Consider the following 18,464-nt stretch of genomic DNA (forward strand, 5'->3'; position numbering starts at 1 on the left):
TTAGAATTTAATCTGCACATAGATACTGTCTTGCTTCATGTTTTGGACAGTATGTTACAAAATATTACCACAAAAATGGATCTGGCAGATGTCTTGTGTTTACTGTGCCAAGGATCAAGTTTTGGGTGTTGGCATCCCAGTCCAACTGCTCCGAACCATGTCATAGGGCATGGCATTGGCTGGGACTCAACCCCCTCATTGCATTAGCTGGTCCCCCTGGACTGTGAATGTCCATTGATGGACTTTGAGGGGACCATTTTGCAGGCTGCCATACCAGAGCCCTCTCGCGTCATGGCAGCCACGCCAGAGCCCTCTCGCGTCATGGCAGCCACGCCAGAGCCCTCTCGCGTCATGGCAGCCATGCCAGAGCCCTCTCACATCATGGCAGCCACACCAGAGCCCTCTCACACAATGCCCGTTATACCAGAGCTATCTCACGTCATGACCGCCATACCAGAGCCCTTTCACATCATAGCCACCATGCCATAGCCCTCTAATGCAATGCCGCCCATGCCAGAGCCATCTTGCATCATGGCCGCCATGCCAGAGCCCTCTTGCAACATGGTGCCACGCCAGAGCCATCTCACGTCATGGCCGCCACGCCAGAGCCCTTTCACGTCATGGCCGCCACGGCAGAACCCTCTCACATCATGACCACCATGCCAGAGCCTTCTTGCAACATGGCGCCACGCCAGAACCCTCTCATTTCATGTCCACTTCGCCAGAGCCCTCTCGTGTTATGTCCGCCATGCCCGCTTACGTCATGGTTCCTACACCAGAGTCATCTCACGTCATGGTGTGAAAGCATCACTGTATAGTTCCGTTTTAAGAACCTTTTTTCAAGAGTGTGGTCCCACATTTGATTTGATTTCCATTATCTATTTGTTGCCTGATATGTAGAGTATATTTTTGACGGATCAGACATATTTTATTTTGGCATATAACATTTAGATGTATACCATTTTAATTTTATGTTTTAAGAGCACAAAATATCCATCACGCTGTGTTCAGATTCTTTAAGAGAAATATTTACATTTGCATCAGCTAATGTTACTGGAAATGACCCATATGGTACCGTATTTGTATTGCAGCATATTTTATGAGTCATTCCTAATTAAATAAAATATTTGGAAATGGTTTTGTTTTACAACATACAGTACACTTACAAATCATAGGATTTTGACAATGTTTTCATTAGAAAGTGTAGCAGATTATCAGAGCGCATAAAACCATCAGCAGCATCTGATTTCCACATCATCTCATTCACTTATCAGTTATCTGCTGTCACATATACTATGAGCTGTATATAGCAATAGGAGGGAGGTAAAGAGAGGAGAGAAAGCAATAGAGTATTTCATGGATGGCTAGGTTGCTATGGGAACAAGAAATGGTTTCTCTTTCCCAAAAAAGTGCCCTCGTTCCCTTCGCTTCTCTCCAAACCCTTCGTTTTTCTCCCTCTTTCTCTTTTCCATCTCTCTTCCTTCTGTTTTCCCTCCAATCCGTCTCTCGCTTTTCCTCTCTCCCACACATTTTAGCACTCTCTCTCTCTCAGTTCAGTTCTATCCTTGTCTTTCCTACCTCTCTCGTCCCCCCTCTCTCTGATCATCTGTCTCTTTAACACTCACTTATATTCTATTCTTTTCCCGGTTGTCATGGCAATAAGCTGGGGGTGTGTGGGTGAGAATAAGCGAGCGAACGAGAGAGAGAGAGTGGGTGTTTCGGAAGTGACATCTCTTGGGCAGTAACCTTGTTTCCTGTATGTAGATTTGGGGGGCGGGAGCTGTAAAGTGCAGCTACAGTGACGCCGTGTGGAGGACACGGTGAGGAGAAGCAGGTAGATGTGTGTTTAGTGGCTAACAGAACAGGCCAGGGAGGATCAGAGGTACTGAATACACAAGACATCATACATATATAACTATATATATAAAAATATGTGGGGTTTAAAACGTGTAAGTATTCTGCTTCTCAGATGTTTCTTGTGCATGGACACCTCGGTAACACTTGTATGTCATTTAGAGTTTCAGTAAAGGGTTCAAACTACGGATCCACCGATATATCGGCCCACAATTGGTATAATTTTCCGCCCACCATTGGACATTTACTGATCCTTGTTGAGAAACAGGCGATGGGCAAAAAAAAACAATGAGTAAAAAGCAAAACTATCGGTAGTTATTGGTTGACGTCATCATAAGTAGAGATGCACCGATTACAATTTTCTTGGCCAGTTTTTTTTTTTTTTAGATGTGACCTGCTGATTCAGATTTTCTTTCTTTAAACTATAATTGACAGCATATAGGCTAAAGACAAAATCCACTTGTCTTTAATAAAAAAACTTTATTTTCATCATAAAATAAACGATTAAACATTGCACTTTTTACTGCATTAAATTACATATCATTTTATTTGAACAGATAGTTGTGCTCTGAAAGTTCTCTGAAACTCACTGACATCATGTGAGATGTCCAAATATCAGTTGGACAGCTGTGATTAGAAGCATACACTCACCTTTAGGGGTGTGGTCCTGGTCAAGACAATCTCCTGAACTCCAAACTGAATGTCAGAATGGGAAAGAAAGGTGATTTAAGCAATTTTGAGCGTGGCATGGTTGTTGGTGCCAGAAGGGCCGGTCTCAGTATTTCACAATCTGCTCAGTTACTTGGATTTTCACGCACAACCATTTCTAGGGTTTACAAAGAATGGTGTGAAAAGGGAAAACATTCAGTATGCGGCAGTCCTTTGGGCGAAAATGCCTTGTTGATGTGGAGAATGGGCTGACTGATTCAAGCTGATAGAAGAGCAACTTTGACTGAAATAACCACTCGTTACAAGCGAGGTATGCAGCAAAGCATTTGTGAAGCCACAACACGCACAACCTTGAGGTGGATGGGCTAGAACAGCAGAAGACCCCACCGGGTACCACTCATCTCCACTACAAATAGGAAAAAGAGGCTACAATTTGCACAAGCTCACCAAAATTGTACAGTTGAAGAATGAAAAAATGTTGCCTGGTCTGATGAGTCTCGATTCCTGTTGAGACATTCAGATGGTAGAGTCAGAATTTGGTGTTACAGAATGAGAACATGGATCCATCATACCTTGTTACCTCTGTGCAGGCTGCTGCTGGTGGTGTAATGGTGTGGGGGATGTTTTCTTGGCACACTTTAGGGCCCTTAGTGGCAATTGGGCATTGTTTAAATGCCACGGCCTACCTGAGCATTGTTTCTGACCATGTCCATCCCTTTATGACCACCATGTACCCATCTTCCAGCAGGATAATGCGCCATGTCACAAAGCTCGAATCATTTCAAATTGGTTTCTTGAACATGACAATGAGATCACTGGACTAAAATGACCCCCACGGTCACCAGATCTCAACCCAAAAGAGCATCTTTGGGATGTGGTGGAACGGGAACTTCGTGCCCTGGATGTGCATCCCACAAATCTCCATCAACTGCAAGATGCTATTCTATCAACATTTCTAAAGAATGCTTTCAGAACCTTGTTGAATCAATGCCACGTAGAATTAAGGCAGTTCTGAAGGCGAAAGAGGGTCAAACACCAACGTGGTTCAAATGACGTGCAACAAAGTCGTGACCAGTTATTTAGTTTCTCCAACTATGTATCATACTATGGTGGTTCAGCAGTGAGTTATGGCATTGTTCGGGAAACGCACCCCTGAGCTGAGTCCTGCACACGGGTGGGTAAACTGATAGAATAATATCAACTTGCCATTTGCATACAAAATTAAATGAATGCAGCTGTTCATTAAAGGCGGGGTGCATGATTTTTGAAAAAACACTTTGGTAAAGAGAGTGGGCCGACTATCAAAACACACTTGTAGCCAATCAGCAGTAAGGGGCGTGTTTACTAACCAACATCTTTGCCTGGATTGCATATATGTGGGGCGGGTCTATCAAAAGAAGGTCCAGATTTCATTGGGGTAGGGGCGTGTTTGTTTAGGTGATTTCAAATGTAAACATTGGCTTTCACAGATCATGCACCCTGCCTTTAACGGGTCGGGAGCTGCTTCCACTGCGAGTTTGTGTGTGGCTGTGAGGTTATTGCTTGCGCAGCTGGCAACAAAAGGACCGGCTCGGAATCGGAATGTCGTGAGATGGGCCAACCAATTCAGGTCTCTGGCCGGTCGATCGGTGCATCTTTAATTTTAAGTAAAAATCAAATATCGGTATTAACAACTAAATTTTGTATCGGTTCAACCCTAATTCAAACTATGCTCATATCTGCAAGCAAAAGTGTGAGATTTAATCTTAAACATTTCTTAATATATTCTCTCAGGACCTTAATGATCTAAGCAATGCTATCTACATAATTTTATAGCTCTGAACTCTGTTAATGGTCTCATTTGTGTCTATTTTTATTTATTTTAAAGTAATCGTAGGAGAAATGTCCACTATGCAGTCGACAATTGAACCATAACTGAGAACTCCATTAAGTATCTTCTTCAACAACTTCTGGGCTTTTTCCGCTGGGGTGTACTGGATAAGGATATTACTAAAATGCATCACAGCATCATATCAGTATGCAGTTGAAATGCTCAGGAGGATTAGCAAATTAAAATGTAAAATTTACAATTGGGAAAGTAGACCACAATATCAATGTCAATGTTTGATAGAGTTGACCCTGAAATATAACTGTAAGCTGCATTATTTATCTTCTGAGCTTTGTATGAGCAGCCATTATGTACTAAATGACACATTCCTGCCTTTTAAAGTGCATTATGACGTAAGGTCACATGTCCATTATGGTGCAGTATCAGCCTGAGGCATGTGGAGATGGTGTGCTATTATTTGGAGCGCAGCGATGCGAATAATCACTATCGCTCTTGTTGGGCTGCGTATTGACAATGCGAGTCTGACCCACGCGTGGTCTGTTCCTCTCGTGCATGGGACACATCAGCGGCCAGAGCCTGCGAAACATAGTGACACCCTCTCAGAAGCTTGCCAGCCAATGACACCCATCATTTGTGATGCAGAACATGAGGAGACACCTACAACGTGTCTGTCTGTAGCCTGTGATGTCAGAGGGCACTTAGCATGCTAATTGGTGCATTCATTTGCTGATCTACTTCTTATGTGCTGAAACATTTGCATTTGAATAGCAGTTTTTAATTTGCCAATGCAAATTTAACAAAAACTATTTTCCTAATGACAGCTCATTAGACTGGATAAAACAGTTGGAGGTATACATTATATACTGGGATTATCAATATATGACTTTTCTTTAAATAGTGCATGTCTTTAAAATATTTTATTTAGAAATTGTCATATTATGATGTCACAACCAAGAACAATTAATAGATATAATCCAAACATTCACATGTCAATACATATTCAGTGTCTTGGACTGGCTTTATAACAACAGTGTGAACTAACATTAAAATGTTTTAACTGAAACAGGAACGTTTTAATGGTTTGGCTGTTTGTTTAGGGTCCTGAAAAGCAACTTTTTGAAACATATTTCAAAGTACAAGTTATGGAAAACGATGCCTTACACTGAAAAAAATGATTCATTAATCAATTTATTTAACCTACATTTAAACAAAAGTTTTATATTTTATTTTACCTTACTAATCTTTTTTTGTTTAAATGTAGCTTAAATAAATTGATTGCAACCACTTACCTTAATTTCAATTAATATTTTTTTTTCAGTGTATCTTCTCAGTGTAAACTACTACAATGCGAATCTGTGATAAGAGTGACATCATGCGCAAGTGTAAAGCATTCTATAGGCTTATGCAAGTATAACCAAAGCAACATTTTCCAACAAAGTTTACCAAATTTTGGCACTTTATAATCCAGGGTAACTTGTAGTACTAAATCTACCTCATTGTCCATATAAACTAGGGTGACTATACGTGCCATTTTTCCTGGACGCGTCCTGGCCAGGATTTCGGGTACGTCTTCCGGAAGTCGTATTTTTCGACCACATGTTTCATCAGCGCTGTGGCGGCCAGTGATTTCTCTTCCGAGGGGCGCAAATTCAAAATATGTGTTTGGAGTGTCATGTTTGTGGGTCATCATGTCAAAATATGTGTTTGGTGCGTCATGTGAACCTATGTGCATCATGTGTCTTGTCAAAATATATGCCTGCTGCACTTGCGTCCAAAGGGTTTATGGCAAAAGAGACACTAACGTTTACGAAATACTCGCAACCCTACAGAAAAATCCAGCTAAGACCAGCATAAGCTGGTAGCTGGTTTAAGCGGTTTAAGGTGGAACTAGCTGGTTTACGCTGGTCCTCCCAGCCTGACAAAGCTGGTCATGCTGGTGGGTCAGCTGGTCTTCCAGCCTGACCAGCTAAGTCCAGCTAGACCAGCTTAAAAAGTGACCAAAACACAGCTAGACCAGCTTGTTACACCAGCAAAACCAGCTTCCTTCACCAGCTTATGCTAGGAAGACACTAACTTAAAAGGACATTCCACTTTTTTTGAAAATATGCTTATTGTCCAGCTCCACTAGAGTTAAACATTTGGTTCTTACCATTTTGTAATCCATTCAGCTGATCTCTGGGTCTGACGCTAGCACTTTTAGCATAACTTAGCAAAATAGTACCCTGCTATTGAAAGTAACCAAGAGGACTATTTTCCGGCAGTGCGTAATATTACTACGCCTGCTGCAGCCATGTTACATCAGCAAAGTCACTGATTATTACACCAGAATGAGAGTATAGTTCCTAGCCATATCTGCCTAGAAAATCGCAGCTTTTGATTTTCCGTCGGTCTTGGTGCACGATGTAACTACAGAGGAGTCAAGTTTTAAGCCTGATTTATAGTCATGCGTAAGTTCTACGGCGTAGGCTATCCGTAGCCTGTGCGTAGCTCTGCGTAGCCTAACGTGCACCTCGCAAAAATGTTTACAGCGCGTCAGTTCTACGCGGACCGCAAGTGCTGTGATTGGTCCACCAGAACCCCTCCCGTCAGGTAAAAAAACTGTGTCATAGGTATTTCCGTTTGCGACGGTGAAAACAAAGATGAGCCAAGTTGAGGAGTGATTTAACTCAAACTGCAAAAAAAGTCACTGTTTATTTACTTCCATCATTGCTGCTCTTCTCAAATCATACACAACAAGTTGCTGTTTCTTCTTCGTTTGTGGGTTAACTTGCCAAGCTTCTTCTTCTCTGACGGTCGCGCTGCTACTGTGGTTACAGGCGTGGATACTGCCTACCAGCAGTTTGTGCGTGTGTTTGCACGTCGACGCGGAGGACGACGCAAAAGTATAAATGAAAACCGACGCAGAACCTACGCCGTCGCGGCTACGCCGTAGGACCTACGCACGACTATAACGAGCCCTTTATATAGGAAAAATATCAAAACTCTTTGGTTATTTTTGAGTGCGATGCTAATGCTCTATTCAGATTCAATGGATTATGCTAAGCTATGCTAAAAGTGCTAGCGCCAGACCCGGAGGGGAGCTGGAGAATGAGCATATTTTCAAAAAAAGTGGAATGTCCTTTTAACACTAAACTCTGATTACACATAAGGTTAAGTGAGTATCTGGCAAACGTGAGCGTCTCTTTTATCATAAACGTCTTCGAAGCATATGCAGCAGGCACGTATTTTGACATGACGAGCCACACATGTGACGGCTAAATACATGTTTTCACAAGCTTTGCCCTCAAAAAGAAGTCACTGGCCACCACTGTATGTATGTGAATTTTAGTTTTTTGACTCCCTAATTCAATAAATAGGGAGTTGTAACATGTATACTGGCACAGAATCCTGTTGGCAATAAGAGTCCTCCATCCAACAGATAACAGGCCATAAGAACCACTGGGACTTTTCCTTGTGGGAATATTTGACTTGTGTGGCACCAAATTTGAGTCCAGTTAAGTTAATATTAAAACATTTCAAGAAATAAAAATGGTTTTGGTATAGCCAACCAGGCCCATTTAAGCCACAGATGGGCCTGGGTGTTCCCCAGGGTGTTCTCGGTGTTATAAAGATGTACTGTTTGTCCCCCGTGTAGACTTCTTGCCTGGGATCACTAAAAGTGCAATGGTACCCTGTGTCGTCTAGGCATACAGTTTGTGTATTTCCTGCCCCAAACCATTGTATTTTTTATAGTCTGTAAAGTGAATTAGTAATTGTCATGAGCTGTGTCTTCCATGGAGAAAGAGATGCTGTTGATGAGCCGAGCGCTGGGCAGTTCCTCCAGCTCTGCGGGACTTCTCGTCAGGACATGGCTGGATGTGACAGGCTATTTCCATGGCGGAAAAGATTTCAGCTGGCTGACTGTCAAGTGGAGAGCGCGGCGCGCAGTAGTGAGAGTGTTGGAAGGCCCAGCAGCGGGGATGCGAAGCAGTACTGCATTTACTGTGTTTGTTTGGGTAAAAGGAGCGGCCTGGCCTGCTGTCAAGTTAAAGGAATAGTTTGCCGTGCAATCAAAATTCTGTCGTTATCTTTTCAACCCCCGTGTTGTTTCAAAACCCTATACTGTTCCTTTCTGCGCAACACAAAAGTAGACAGCTTACTGGTTTGAAATAACATCTTAAGGGGGGTTAATGGTATTGTATGCATTCTGACTTATTAACACAGTTAAAGAATTATATTCCTCATGCTAAACAAAGGCAAAGTTTTAAAAATGCAGGTGAGCGTGTGACAGAGTATTTCTGGGATGAACTTATGAAAGCCAGTATAGTCCATACTGTACCATCTGACTATCGTCGTTAGAAGATACAGTAGTATCGTCTATCGGCACAACCCTTCATAGAGTGCAATGTAAGTACAATTGTCTGCTTTCACTCATCTAAGTAATCGTAGAGCATCTGATAGATTTAAAGCAAATACACTTTGTTTTCCATTTACTGCAAATCCATTCTACGACTGGCTTCATCAGTGAAGTAGGACCATCTCCAACAAATGAAAAGCCAAAAACTATGTAGGAAAAGTCCTTTCGTCTGTGATTAAATTCAACAAACATAAGGCTGCTTAAGTCCGTCAGTCTGTTTTGTGACTGTTGTTCTCTGTCGTCTTTAACTTTTTGGAGGAAATCTGAAAAATATGTGCGAGCCTGGACAGAACTCTCCTTCGCTGGTCCAGCATCTCTCGGATGCTGCCACCATCTGTCAGGACTGCTTCTGATTGGCTGGAGGGTCAGAGGTGGGGACTTGGGGAACGGGAGCAGGGACATCAGGGAAGAATATCAGATCTGATCTGTAACTTCCAAAGTGAAAGAGTAGGAGAGTGAGAGATGGCCCTGTCATAACTTTTATAAAGAACTGGGATGAAGTGAAGTGTCAAAGGGCACAGTAATTCCTTTATTGCTCTTGCCTTGGCTGACAGGGCCGGAGTCAAGCACATGACAGCTTTACGGCTCGATTTAAAACCTGATGAAACCTCGGGGCTGTACGGTGCTATCAATATCAAAGTCTACACATGAGTTATTTGTTTAGAGTCAAAGGCGAAAGATGCCTTGGAGTCTCTAAGGTCTTATTCTGGGCCATTTGCTTAGATATAAATGTAGGTCAGTTGTATTGTGGCATTCATGTCTGTCGACGACAATAACAGTATTTATTATGTTTAGTGTATTTGAGGCCAAACACTCGTGGTTAGTTTGACAGCTACAGTACCGTGTATAGCTACTCGTATTTGTTATTCTTTTCCTGGAAGTATATAGCAGTTCATATAATAATATGATAAAAAGCTGCAAAAGTTGGTATTTTGTTTTGGGATAATCTTTGAATTACATAAAACCTGGAGAGCATTGATATTGAAGCAACTTTTAGAAGAACATATCCCTCTATATTGATGCAATCAAAGCAGACCTTTGCTTCACATATTTTCTTTGTGATAATAATCATTGGACAAAGATTCTGATCACAGTCTGCTGATTTCTGCAGCGGTTGCTGTACAACTGATGGTGGAGACTGCTGTGCTACGTTTGGAGTAATCAACCACCTACAGGCCTAGCAAAACCAAGAACATTTTAGCAACTCCATAGCAATGCCCTGCCAACCATATATTTTAGCATTGTGGAAGCAGTTTTGCATTGCAAGCACTTTTCACGTATTTTTAAAGAATAAAAAAAATGTTTTCAGTTGTTTCTAATATGGGCAAGTCATGTATTTCAGTTATTAGAAGAACTCTCCTTTTATTTCCTTTCCTCCCCTCTCCTGAAACTCTTTTCTTTCTTCAAACAATTTCCTCTCATATCCTCAAATTCTCTCCATTCATCCCCAGCAAGCAAAAACAGAGACAGTGAAATGATGGCTAAGGGCGCACTCACACTATCCAAACCAAACCGCGCTCGGGCGCGTTTGACCCCCAAAGCCTGGTTTGTTTGACTAGTGTGATCGCTCTGTTCCTGGGTGCGGATTGGTTAATCGCGCCGCGGCCGGGTTGCAGAGGTGGGCTGGAGCGTGGTTCACTTGGGCCTGAGCGCGTCTCAAAAGATGGAGACGTCAGTTGCGCGACCACTCATCTTCACCTGCCTCCGTAAAAACCTTTTGATGCGAGCAGCGGGGTTACGTGAATGTCCGAGCTGCACACGTGACAGATCAACTAAGCAATATGATGACATGTGAGAGGGCTGTCTATAATCGCGCACTAAACGACTCTGAATAAAAAACACAGACTTATCATTACGGTGGGTTCCAGTGTTCAGTAAGAGCTTTACTTCCTGCTTTTTTCAAAACAATCGCGTCTTAATGACGAAAGCGCGCCCGGACTCGGATCGATAAAAAGTACAGTGTGAGTGAGTGCACCTGGGGGAGTAGGGAGGGGTAACAATCGCGCTGGGGCATGGTTTGGTTTGGATAATGTGAGTGCGCCCTAACTACTGTATAGACCCAATATGGTCCGGCTATGAGTAACCCACTTCTAACCTAAATAACCTTGAATTTGGTTTTATGCAGTTTTTGCCAAATAACTTGGAGATGTAATATATTCCATCATGAAAGCAAAGTCAACCGGTGTTCAAGTTGTTTGCTTTCATTTCTTTTACATATTCTAAACGTATGCGCATCGTCTATTCATGGGCTATGGTTAGACGTCTATTAGACTTTCACTGACAGTCCAAATTTTGCTTTGTTTTTTGCCAAAATTGCTTGCTGGGACTCCTCAAACTAATTTCTCATCTCCCAAACTCTCCTTTAATCTCCTCAAACTTTCTCCTCTTCTCATCTCAAACTCTCTTTTCATCTTCTTAAACCTTCTTGGTTCATCTCCTCATAATCTCTCTGGTCTTCTCCTCAAACATTCTGCTCTTCTCTCCTCCTCTCCTGAAATCCTCTGTTCATCTCCTCAAACTCTTTTCTCGTCTTCTTAAACTCTCATTTAATCTCCTCAAACTTCTCCTTTTATCAAACTCTCTCATCTTTTTAAAACATCTTCTTTTATCTCCTTAAACTCTCTCCATTCATCTCCTCAAAATCTCTCCGCTCATCTCCTCAATCTCTCTCTGTTTATCTCCTCAACCTTTCCCTGCTCATCTCCTCAAACTCACTCTAATATCACCTCAAACCCTTTCTCTTTTCATCTCCTCAATCTTTCTCCTTTTTTCTCTCCTCAATCTCTCTCCTTTCTTCTCCTTTAAACTTTCTGCTCTTATCTTCTCAGATTTTCTTATCTCCTCAAACTCTTTACTCGTCTCCTTAAACTATCCTTTAATCTCCTTAAACTGCTCCTCTTCACTTCTCAAACTCTCTCCTCTCATCTTTTGAGAATTTCCTCTTTCATCTCCCCAAAATTTCTCCGCTCATCTCCTCCTTTCTGCTTTTAATTCCTCAATCTTTCTTTTAGTCTCCTTAAAAATCTACTCTCTTCTTCTCAAACTTTCTGCTCTTATCTCCTAAGGTTTTCTCATCTTTTCAAACTTTCCATTCATCTCCTCAAACCCTTTTCTCATCTCCTCAAACTCTCCATTCATCTCCTCAAACTCTTTTCTCATCTCCTCAAACTCTCCACTCATCTCCTTAAACTCTTTTCTCGTCTCCTTAAACTCTCCTTTAATCTCCTTAAACTTCTTTTCTTCACTTCTCAAACTCTCTCTTCTCTCATCTTTTGAAAATTTCCTCTTTCATCTCCCCACAATTTCTCCGCTCATCTCCTCAAACTCCATGCGAACTCTTTCTTCTTTTAACTCCTCAATCTTTCTTCTTTTCTTTCCTTAAAAATCTCTTCTCTTCTCCTCAAACTTTCTGCTTTTATCTCCTAAGATTTTCTCATCTTCTCAAACTCTCAATTTATCTCCTCAAACTCTTTCTCCTTTCAACTTCTTAATCTTTCTCTTTTTCTCTCTTCAAAATCTCCTCCTCAAACTTTCAGCTCTTATCTCCTCAGATTTTCTCCTCTCATCTCCTCAAACTCCCCCGTCTCATATTTTAAAACTCTCTCCATTTATCTCCTCAAACCTTCTCCTTTCACACCCTCTCATCCTCTTCCTCTCATCTCCCTAAACTCTCATCTCTTCTCATCTCCTAAATTCTGTCCTCTCTTCTTCTCTTACAGATGCGAGGTGTGCTGTCCCCCCGTCCTACCGACACCAGCCCTCCTTCGCTGCTGCTCCCTCCTACGAGCAACCCGACTGGAACCCTCGTCTGTGTGTGATCTCTGGACATCAGCTCTACATGTTGGACCAGGAGGAGGTACCGGCACCCCATCACATACTGCATGTGACCCTGTCTGTGAAATCCAGGTTAAAGTCTGATAATCCAATTGGTTAGGGGCATCAAAGTTTGCTTTCATTCACTGAGTTGAATTTAATTGTACTTTTTGACACAGCCTTACTCAGTCAATATTAAAGATATCAAGGTTATATTTTTTACAGAATGTTCTTTACATTATCTGAGATGATTTATGTAGAAAACAGTAAATCATAAAAAATTCCTTTAGCTGAATTTTTACAGACGGGGTCAAATATAATCACTTCATGTCCTGTAACATTAGCCAAAGTCCTTTAAACTGAGTGATTTCTTCTGAAAGTACCTAAAGTTCAAATCACATATGCTGTATGTCTATATTTAGTTGTCTTTGTTTTTTCTAGGAATAAAATTAAAGAGCACCAATTATGCTAATAAATTGGCACGTTAGCACGTAAATGCAGTATCCCATAGTACATACATGTTATTAAAACTTGAACTAATGCATTGTGAGTCTTATAAATTGCTTACATACCTCACCGATTTCCCACTGTCTGAAAAACGCTCGGTTTAGTTCCTGTCTCCGCCTCCCAAAATCTCTAGTGTAATCGGATTGGTCAGATGACTACTCAACTGTTATTGGTCAGCTGGGTTCGTCGTGTGTTTGAAAGGTTACGCCCCTGACTACGTGTGGGTTGACACACCGGTTCTGACTGAGAGAGTCACAGCCTCAGAGGCAACGTAAACAAGCGTTATATTTCTCTATAAACGATGGTGTCTGTACTGCCTTACCACTTCGAGCTCGATCCAGAGAGTTCAGAAGGCCGTTACGATATAAACGATCTCCGTCAATGAATGCGATTGGATTTAACTTTTTTAGGTGTCCTTAGCTCTGCCAGAATGCTAAACGAAGACGAAAATGTGTTGCAAAGACATCCAAAAGGTAATTATAACGTACTACATAACTATATGGAAACACCAAATGTAGCACATAGAAAGTATTTGTTGAAATGATTATAAAACGATTTCACTTGGTAATTTCTACATTATTTTACTATAGTAAAATGTATTATAAAAGACTGTTTACATACTCTATTACTGTGCAAACTATATGGAAACACCAAATGTAGCACATAGAAAGTATTTGTTGAAATGATTATAAAACGATTTCACTTGGTAATTTCTACATTATTTTACTATAGTAAAATGTATTATAAAAGACTGTTTACATACTCTATTACTGTGCAAACTATATGGAAACACCAAATGTAGCACATAGAAAGTATTTGTTGAAATGATTATAAAACGATTTCACTTGGTAATTTCTACATTATTTTACTATAGTAAAATGTATTATAAAAGACTGTTTACATACTCTATTACTGTGCAAACTATATGGAAACACCAAATGTAGCACATAGAAAGTATTTGTTGAAATGATTATAAAACGATTTCACTTGGTAATTTCTACATTATTTTACTATAGTAAACTTCATTATAAAATACTGCTTACATACTATTTGACTGTGCTATGTTTTTACTTATTAGGTTTTAAGGAGAATGCAACAGGTTCCAGGGCCTCTTACCTGCGTGATTCATCATCCAGGTTTTGCACAAATTGTCTAAATCCCTACACACAGAACATTTATTGTACCGACTATAAGCCTTTGAGGCGCAGGACTAGAGTAAGTTTTATTACATTTTTAAACCAATAACACTAAAGTATTATTATAGTAACAAAGTACCCAAAAGAACAAAAGATGTAACTTTAAAGAAAATATAGTAGTCAGTCAAAAGTTTATTTATTACAAATATATATTTAACTGTTAAACAATATACAAATAAACATACTTTAGTAACCATATTGTGCTCTTCTTTCAAAAAATTGTTCAATTCACTTCTTACAGCTATCTATTCAGATAAATGGCATATCAAAGCTTTGTCAGCTGGTGCTATCTAAGACGACACTTTAGGGTTATCATCCTGTCGTGTGTTGTTCTCCAGATATGCTTGGAGCTTCCTGATCGGAATGTTGGCTTCCGACGACCCCTGCACTGAAGATGGCATGCAATCACGTCCTCCTTTGAAGGTCTCTCAAACTGTGATGCCAGGTCCATTGGAATCGGGGTTTCCTTCAGCTTATCTTCAAATACCTCATCAAACACAAGCCTGATCACATCATCCACATAACTGTACAAATATTGCAGTCAATAAATCTTTTGTTTTGATAATTTATTTCCCTGCTTCATACATTAAGTTTTTAATTATGAATGTATTTGAAATAAAACATTACTGCTTACAGTATGTCACTTGTGTGTTTTGGGAACATAGCCTTGTACTTTCCCTCTCCTGCTTTTGTTATGGCTTGGTGACATTGTAATGGATGGCTGCAAGGTACAACCTGTAAAAATATAAATATGCAATTCATTTATTCTAAAAGTAAATACTACTTTACTTTATTTAACACAGTAACTAAAATACCTAAATACCTGCACAGCATTCCAATAAATGGGAAAGTCACATTTTTTGCTGCAAATCTGAAATCTCAGGCTACGGACGGCAAAGGCATCCACTGATGATGGTGATTGAAACATTGTGAAACGATGCTACTGCCTGGGTTCCTATGATTATGCAGAGAAAAAAACTTTGTCATCATCAGTTATACATTTAAGACTGGTAGTGGTTTCACTAGCTAAATACATCATATGTGTTACACACCTTTGCTCCTCATATGCCTTGTACTGTGTGTAATGATGTTGCATGTTTGCATACAGTGTAGAAGGATGTGTCCAGCTGCGAATCTAGGATATAGACAAATAAAACAAACATGTATTCAGTCAAAAAGACATATTATAACAATAGAGTACAACGATTATAAATCGTTAGACTATTCATTAAAACGTTAATGTATTACATGTTACATGGCCCAACATTAGCAACACACATTACGTGTTTACTTCGTTTCAAAATCTAAGAAAAACAACAGTAAAATACATATCACGTTAAACAAATCATCTGTACTTCGAGTTTCTTGAGTTTGATCATGAGAACAAACTTTACCGGTAACAGTTTAGCTGGAACAGCTTAGCAAGTTTGTAAACACGTCTAAATAAACATCGATAAAAACGATAGTCTGCATAATTCAACACACACGTGTGTAAATATGGTACGTTGTTTATGAAATACATTATTACAACACAAAACAATTAGCTTGCAAGCTTAGCTCTACACATAGATATATATCTGAGCTCTACAAGCACATAATGTTAAGCTCCGGTTACAGGTAACGTAACTTACAGTAAAGGCAAATAATAAACATGAATACTTACAGCCTGTGATCCAGAAGTGCACGGTAATCCAACTTTCAGGAGGAGACGTCGCGCAGCTTTGGTTCATGAGAAGCAGTTATTGTGAAAACTCCGTGAACAACTTCTGACTGGATTTTTCCGGAACCGTATTAAACATGATGTCCTCTGTGTTAGTCCATAAAGTGCTATTTTGCCCTTGCATCTAAAGAGACAGCGTCTACTCGAGAGATTTAATCGCTTAAACAATGAAACAAGAGTTTGCAAACAGGGTCAAAGCAGGGACTCCCAACCTCCGCCATTTTAGCTCTCTTCTGACTCAGCGCTCTCCACCCCCGTCTTTGAGGGCGTACCCAAGCCAAGCAGAGAGGGCTGAACTATGATAATGTTGGTCTTATCTACGTCACCAATCCCAGGAAGTAAACTGTTGCCTACAATCCGAGTGTTTTTTGTAGTCCTCGAACGTTAGAGACGATAACTCGCGTCATCGTTTTCTTTGAGGTATGTACTTTTTGAATATCGTTAGCATGTACTAATACACACTTACACACAAAAGGATGTTTAAAAACGTGTATCTCATAATAGGTGCTCTTTAATGTATTTACATAGCTAAAGTATCAAGGAGGTGGTTATGTTATGAACTGTATTAGTTGTGTGGATGCCAGGACAAAAAATATACTTTCAAGGTTTGTGTTTTTCGTCGAAAGTCGGGGTTGCCAGTTCTTACAATTCTACGTTGTAAAATTCGAGATTGGATGAACACTGACATATGCCTAGGGCTGGGTACCGAACTTCGATACCGTTAGGGTATCGAACGAAAAACTTTGATGCTTTGAGTATCGAAATTTTTATTTTCTTTCGGTGCCAAATTTTGGTTCCAAAAGCCAAGCGGCTGTGTCTGTGTGAGCCTGTACTTGCGTGTAAGGACCTAAAGCACCGGCGATTGGCTGTCCACCACCACGTAACGTGGAGTCACCCAACGCAAGTGTAGAAAGGATGCAATATGAGAAATATACAGAAAGGCTTTGTGACAGTCTAACCAATTGAGTGATCGCAAGTATGACAGTGCTGTCTCCGTGAAAGTCAACCAAAACGGCGCTTTTCCTAAACTAAAGAGGGGTTTCAATTTAAAGCACGTGCGCAGCCTGTGTCTCTCAAGTGTCTATATAACTGTTGTTCCCTGGGAAGGGAACGAGACGCTGCGTCTCCCTTGCCATACTTCCTGTGTCCCTGTAATGTCGTCTTTGGCAATATTTCAGATAGCGATATACTTCCTGGCTCCCGCGTCACCCTGTCTTTGTCATCAAGCCTCACCATTGGTTGAATTTGATGTACACATTCAGACGCACTTACCCCTGGAGGCGTCCCCAAAGTGTAACCGCAGTGATGCAGCTCGAAAGGGAACTGTAACAATGTATCTTAAAAGGTAACACGATGTAACCTTGCTCTCACTTGAAATGTGTCCCCAAATTTAGTCCTTGAATTTGAAGTTGTGGGAACCCTGTATATACATGCCTGTCACTTATCTCCTGCAGGGGACAGTTTCTGCTCTGTTTGTATATGTGAGGTTCTTCATTCAGGTCCTGTAGTGAATGACAACCATCTCCTCCTTGCAGACATTCATGTTGTGTGGGTCTGCAGAAGTGTGTTCTCTCTCATTAGTTAAAGACTAAATGCAGTAACTCCTTTCCAGTCGATTTGTGCTGCCCTCACTTAACAGCAGAACGGAGAGCCGTGTACCTGTCATAAATTAAGAATTATTTAGTAGTGCTTCACATTCACACTGTATGTGTGTTTTTATCCATTATCTTAGGAAGAGTTTGGCTAATCTTTGCATTTAGAGTATTACAATAACATCAATATTTAGAGAATGTCAATGTATTAATAAACAATAGGGTCATTCTACAGAAATGTTCATTTTTGGTATGGCAAGATGTCTTAAAATGTACTTCTTGTTCTAACATTTAAAGCGGCCGTTTTTCGTGATCCCGTTTTTCAAAGTTTAGCTAATGTGTAATGTTGCTGTTAGAGCATAAATAATGCCTGCAAAATTATAAAGCTCAAAGTTCAATGCCAAGCGATATATTTCCTTTAAGAACATTTGCTTTTGAAGGACTACAGAGAACAGCTAGTTTGGACTACAACCAGTGCTTTAAGTGGCCCAAAAGAGGTGCCGGGATTCTAAAACTAGTTGTTGAGATAGAAAGAGCTTGAAAAAAAAATATTAAATGACAACAAAACCATGTCTATGGGTTCAAGAATAACAAAATACTGGCCATTTGAAACTAGAAAGTCATCACTTTATTTTTTCCCATTGTTTTCCATTTTGCGGGTGGTAAAACTACTGTGCGCGTCGTTCAAAATAATTGAAATTTCGTTCACTTGTAGTTTAGAAATTAAACTAAATGTCTATTACAATTTCAAGAATGTTTTTACTTCGCCTGAGGAAATCCAAAGTTGCGTCGAGGGGAACCAAACTGACAGCCGCGACAGCGGAGATTGTCACGTACCTACAAAAGGATAAAGCTTGCTGACCTGCAGCGATATCATTCTGGTAAATTA

The 18,464-nt window shown here is 40.5% G+C and overlaps 1 protein-coding gene and 2 long non-coding RNA genes across 15 annotated transcripts in view; 2 read left to right on the forward strand and 1 right to left on the reverse strand.

Annotated features, from left to right (window-relative positions):
* The window catches only part of syngap1b (synaptic Ras GTPase activating protein 1b), a 198,908-nt gene that overhangs the window by 33,448 nt on the left and 146,996 nt on the right, over positions 1 to 18,464 (forward strand). For all 12 annotated transcript variants that reach the window (XM_055211197.2, XM_055211184.2, XM_055211194.2 and 9 more), the window contains exon 2: positions 12,467 to 12,603. In XM_055211197.2, the coding sequence (XP_055067172.1) occupies positions 12,467 to 12,603 (137 nt within the window). The remainder of the gene's footprint in view (positions 1 to 12,466; positions 12,604 to 18,464) is intronic.
* LOC141367298 (uncharacterized) lies at positions 13,201 to 14,901 on the forward strand. Its single transcript, XR_012371627.1, has 3 exons — positions 13,201 to 13,540; positions 14,146 to 14,282; positions 14,602 to 14,901. It is a non-coding gene; the product is annotated as an uncharacterized lncRNA (long non-coding RNA).
* LOC141367297 (uncharacterized) lies at positions 14,378 to 16,502 on the reverse strand. 2 transcript variants are annotated; one of them, XR_012371626.1, is made up of 5 exons: positions 15,927 to 16,502; positions 15,316 to 15,398; positions 15,087 to 15,218; positions 14,898 to 14,998; positions 14,378 to 14,787 (listed from the first exon to the last, which is right to left on the reverse strand). It is a non-coding gene; the product is annotated as an uncharacterized lncRNA (long non-coding RNA). The 2 variants fall into 2 exon arrangements; XR_012371625.1 differs by having other exon boundaries at positions 14,378 to 14,998; positions 15,927 to 16,501.

This window comes from Misgurnus anguillicaudatus, chromosome 10 (genome assembly GCF_027580225.2).
Source record: "Misgurnus anguillicaudatus chromosome 10, ASM2758022v2, whole genome shotgun sequence".
Classification (NCBI taxonomy): domain Eukaryota; kingdom Metazoa; phylum Chordata; class Actinopteri; order Cypriniformes; family Cobitidae; genus Misgurnus; species Misgurnus anguillicaudatus.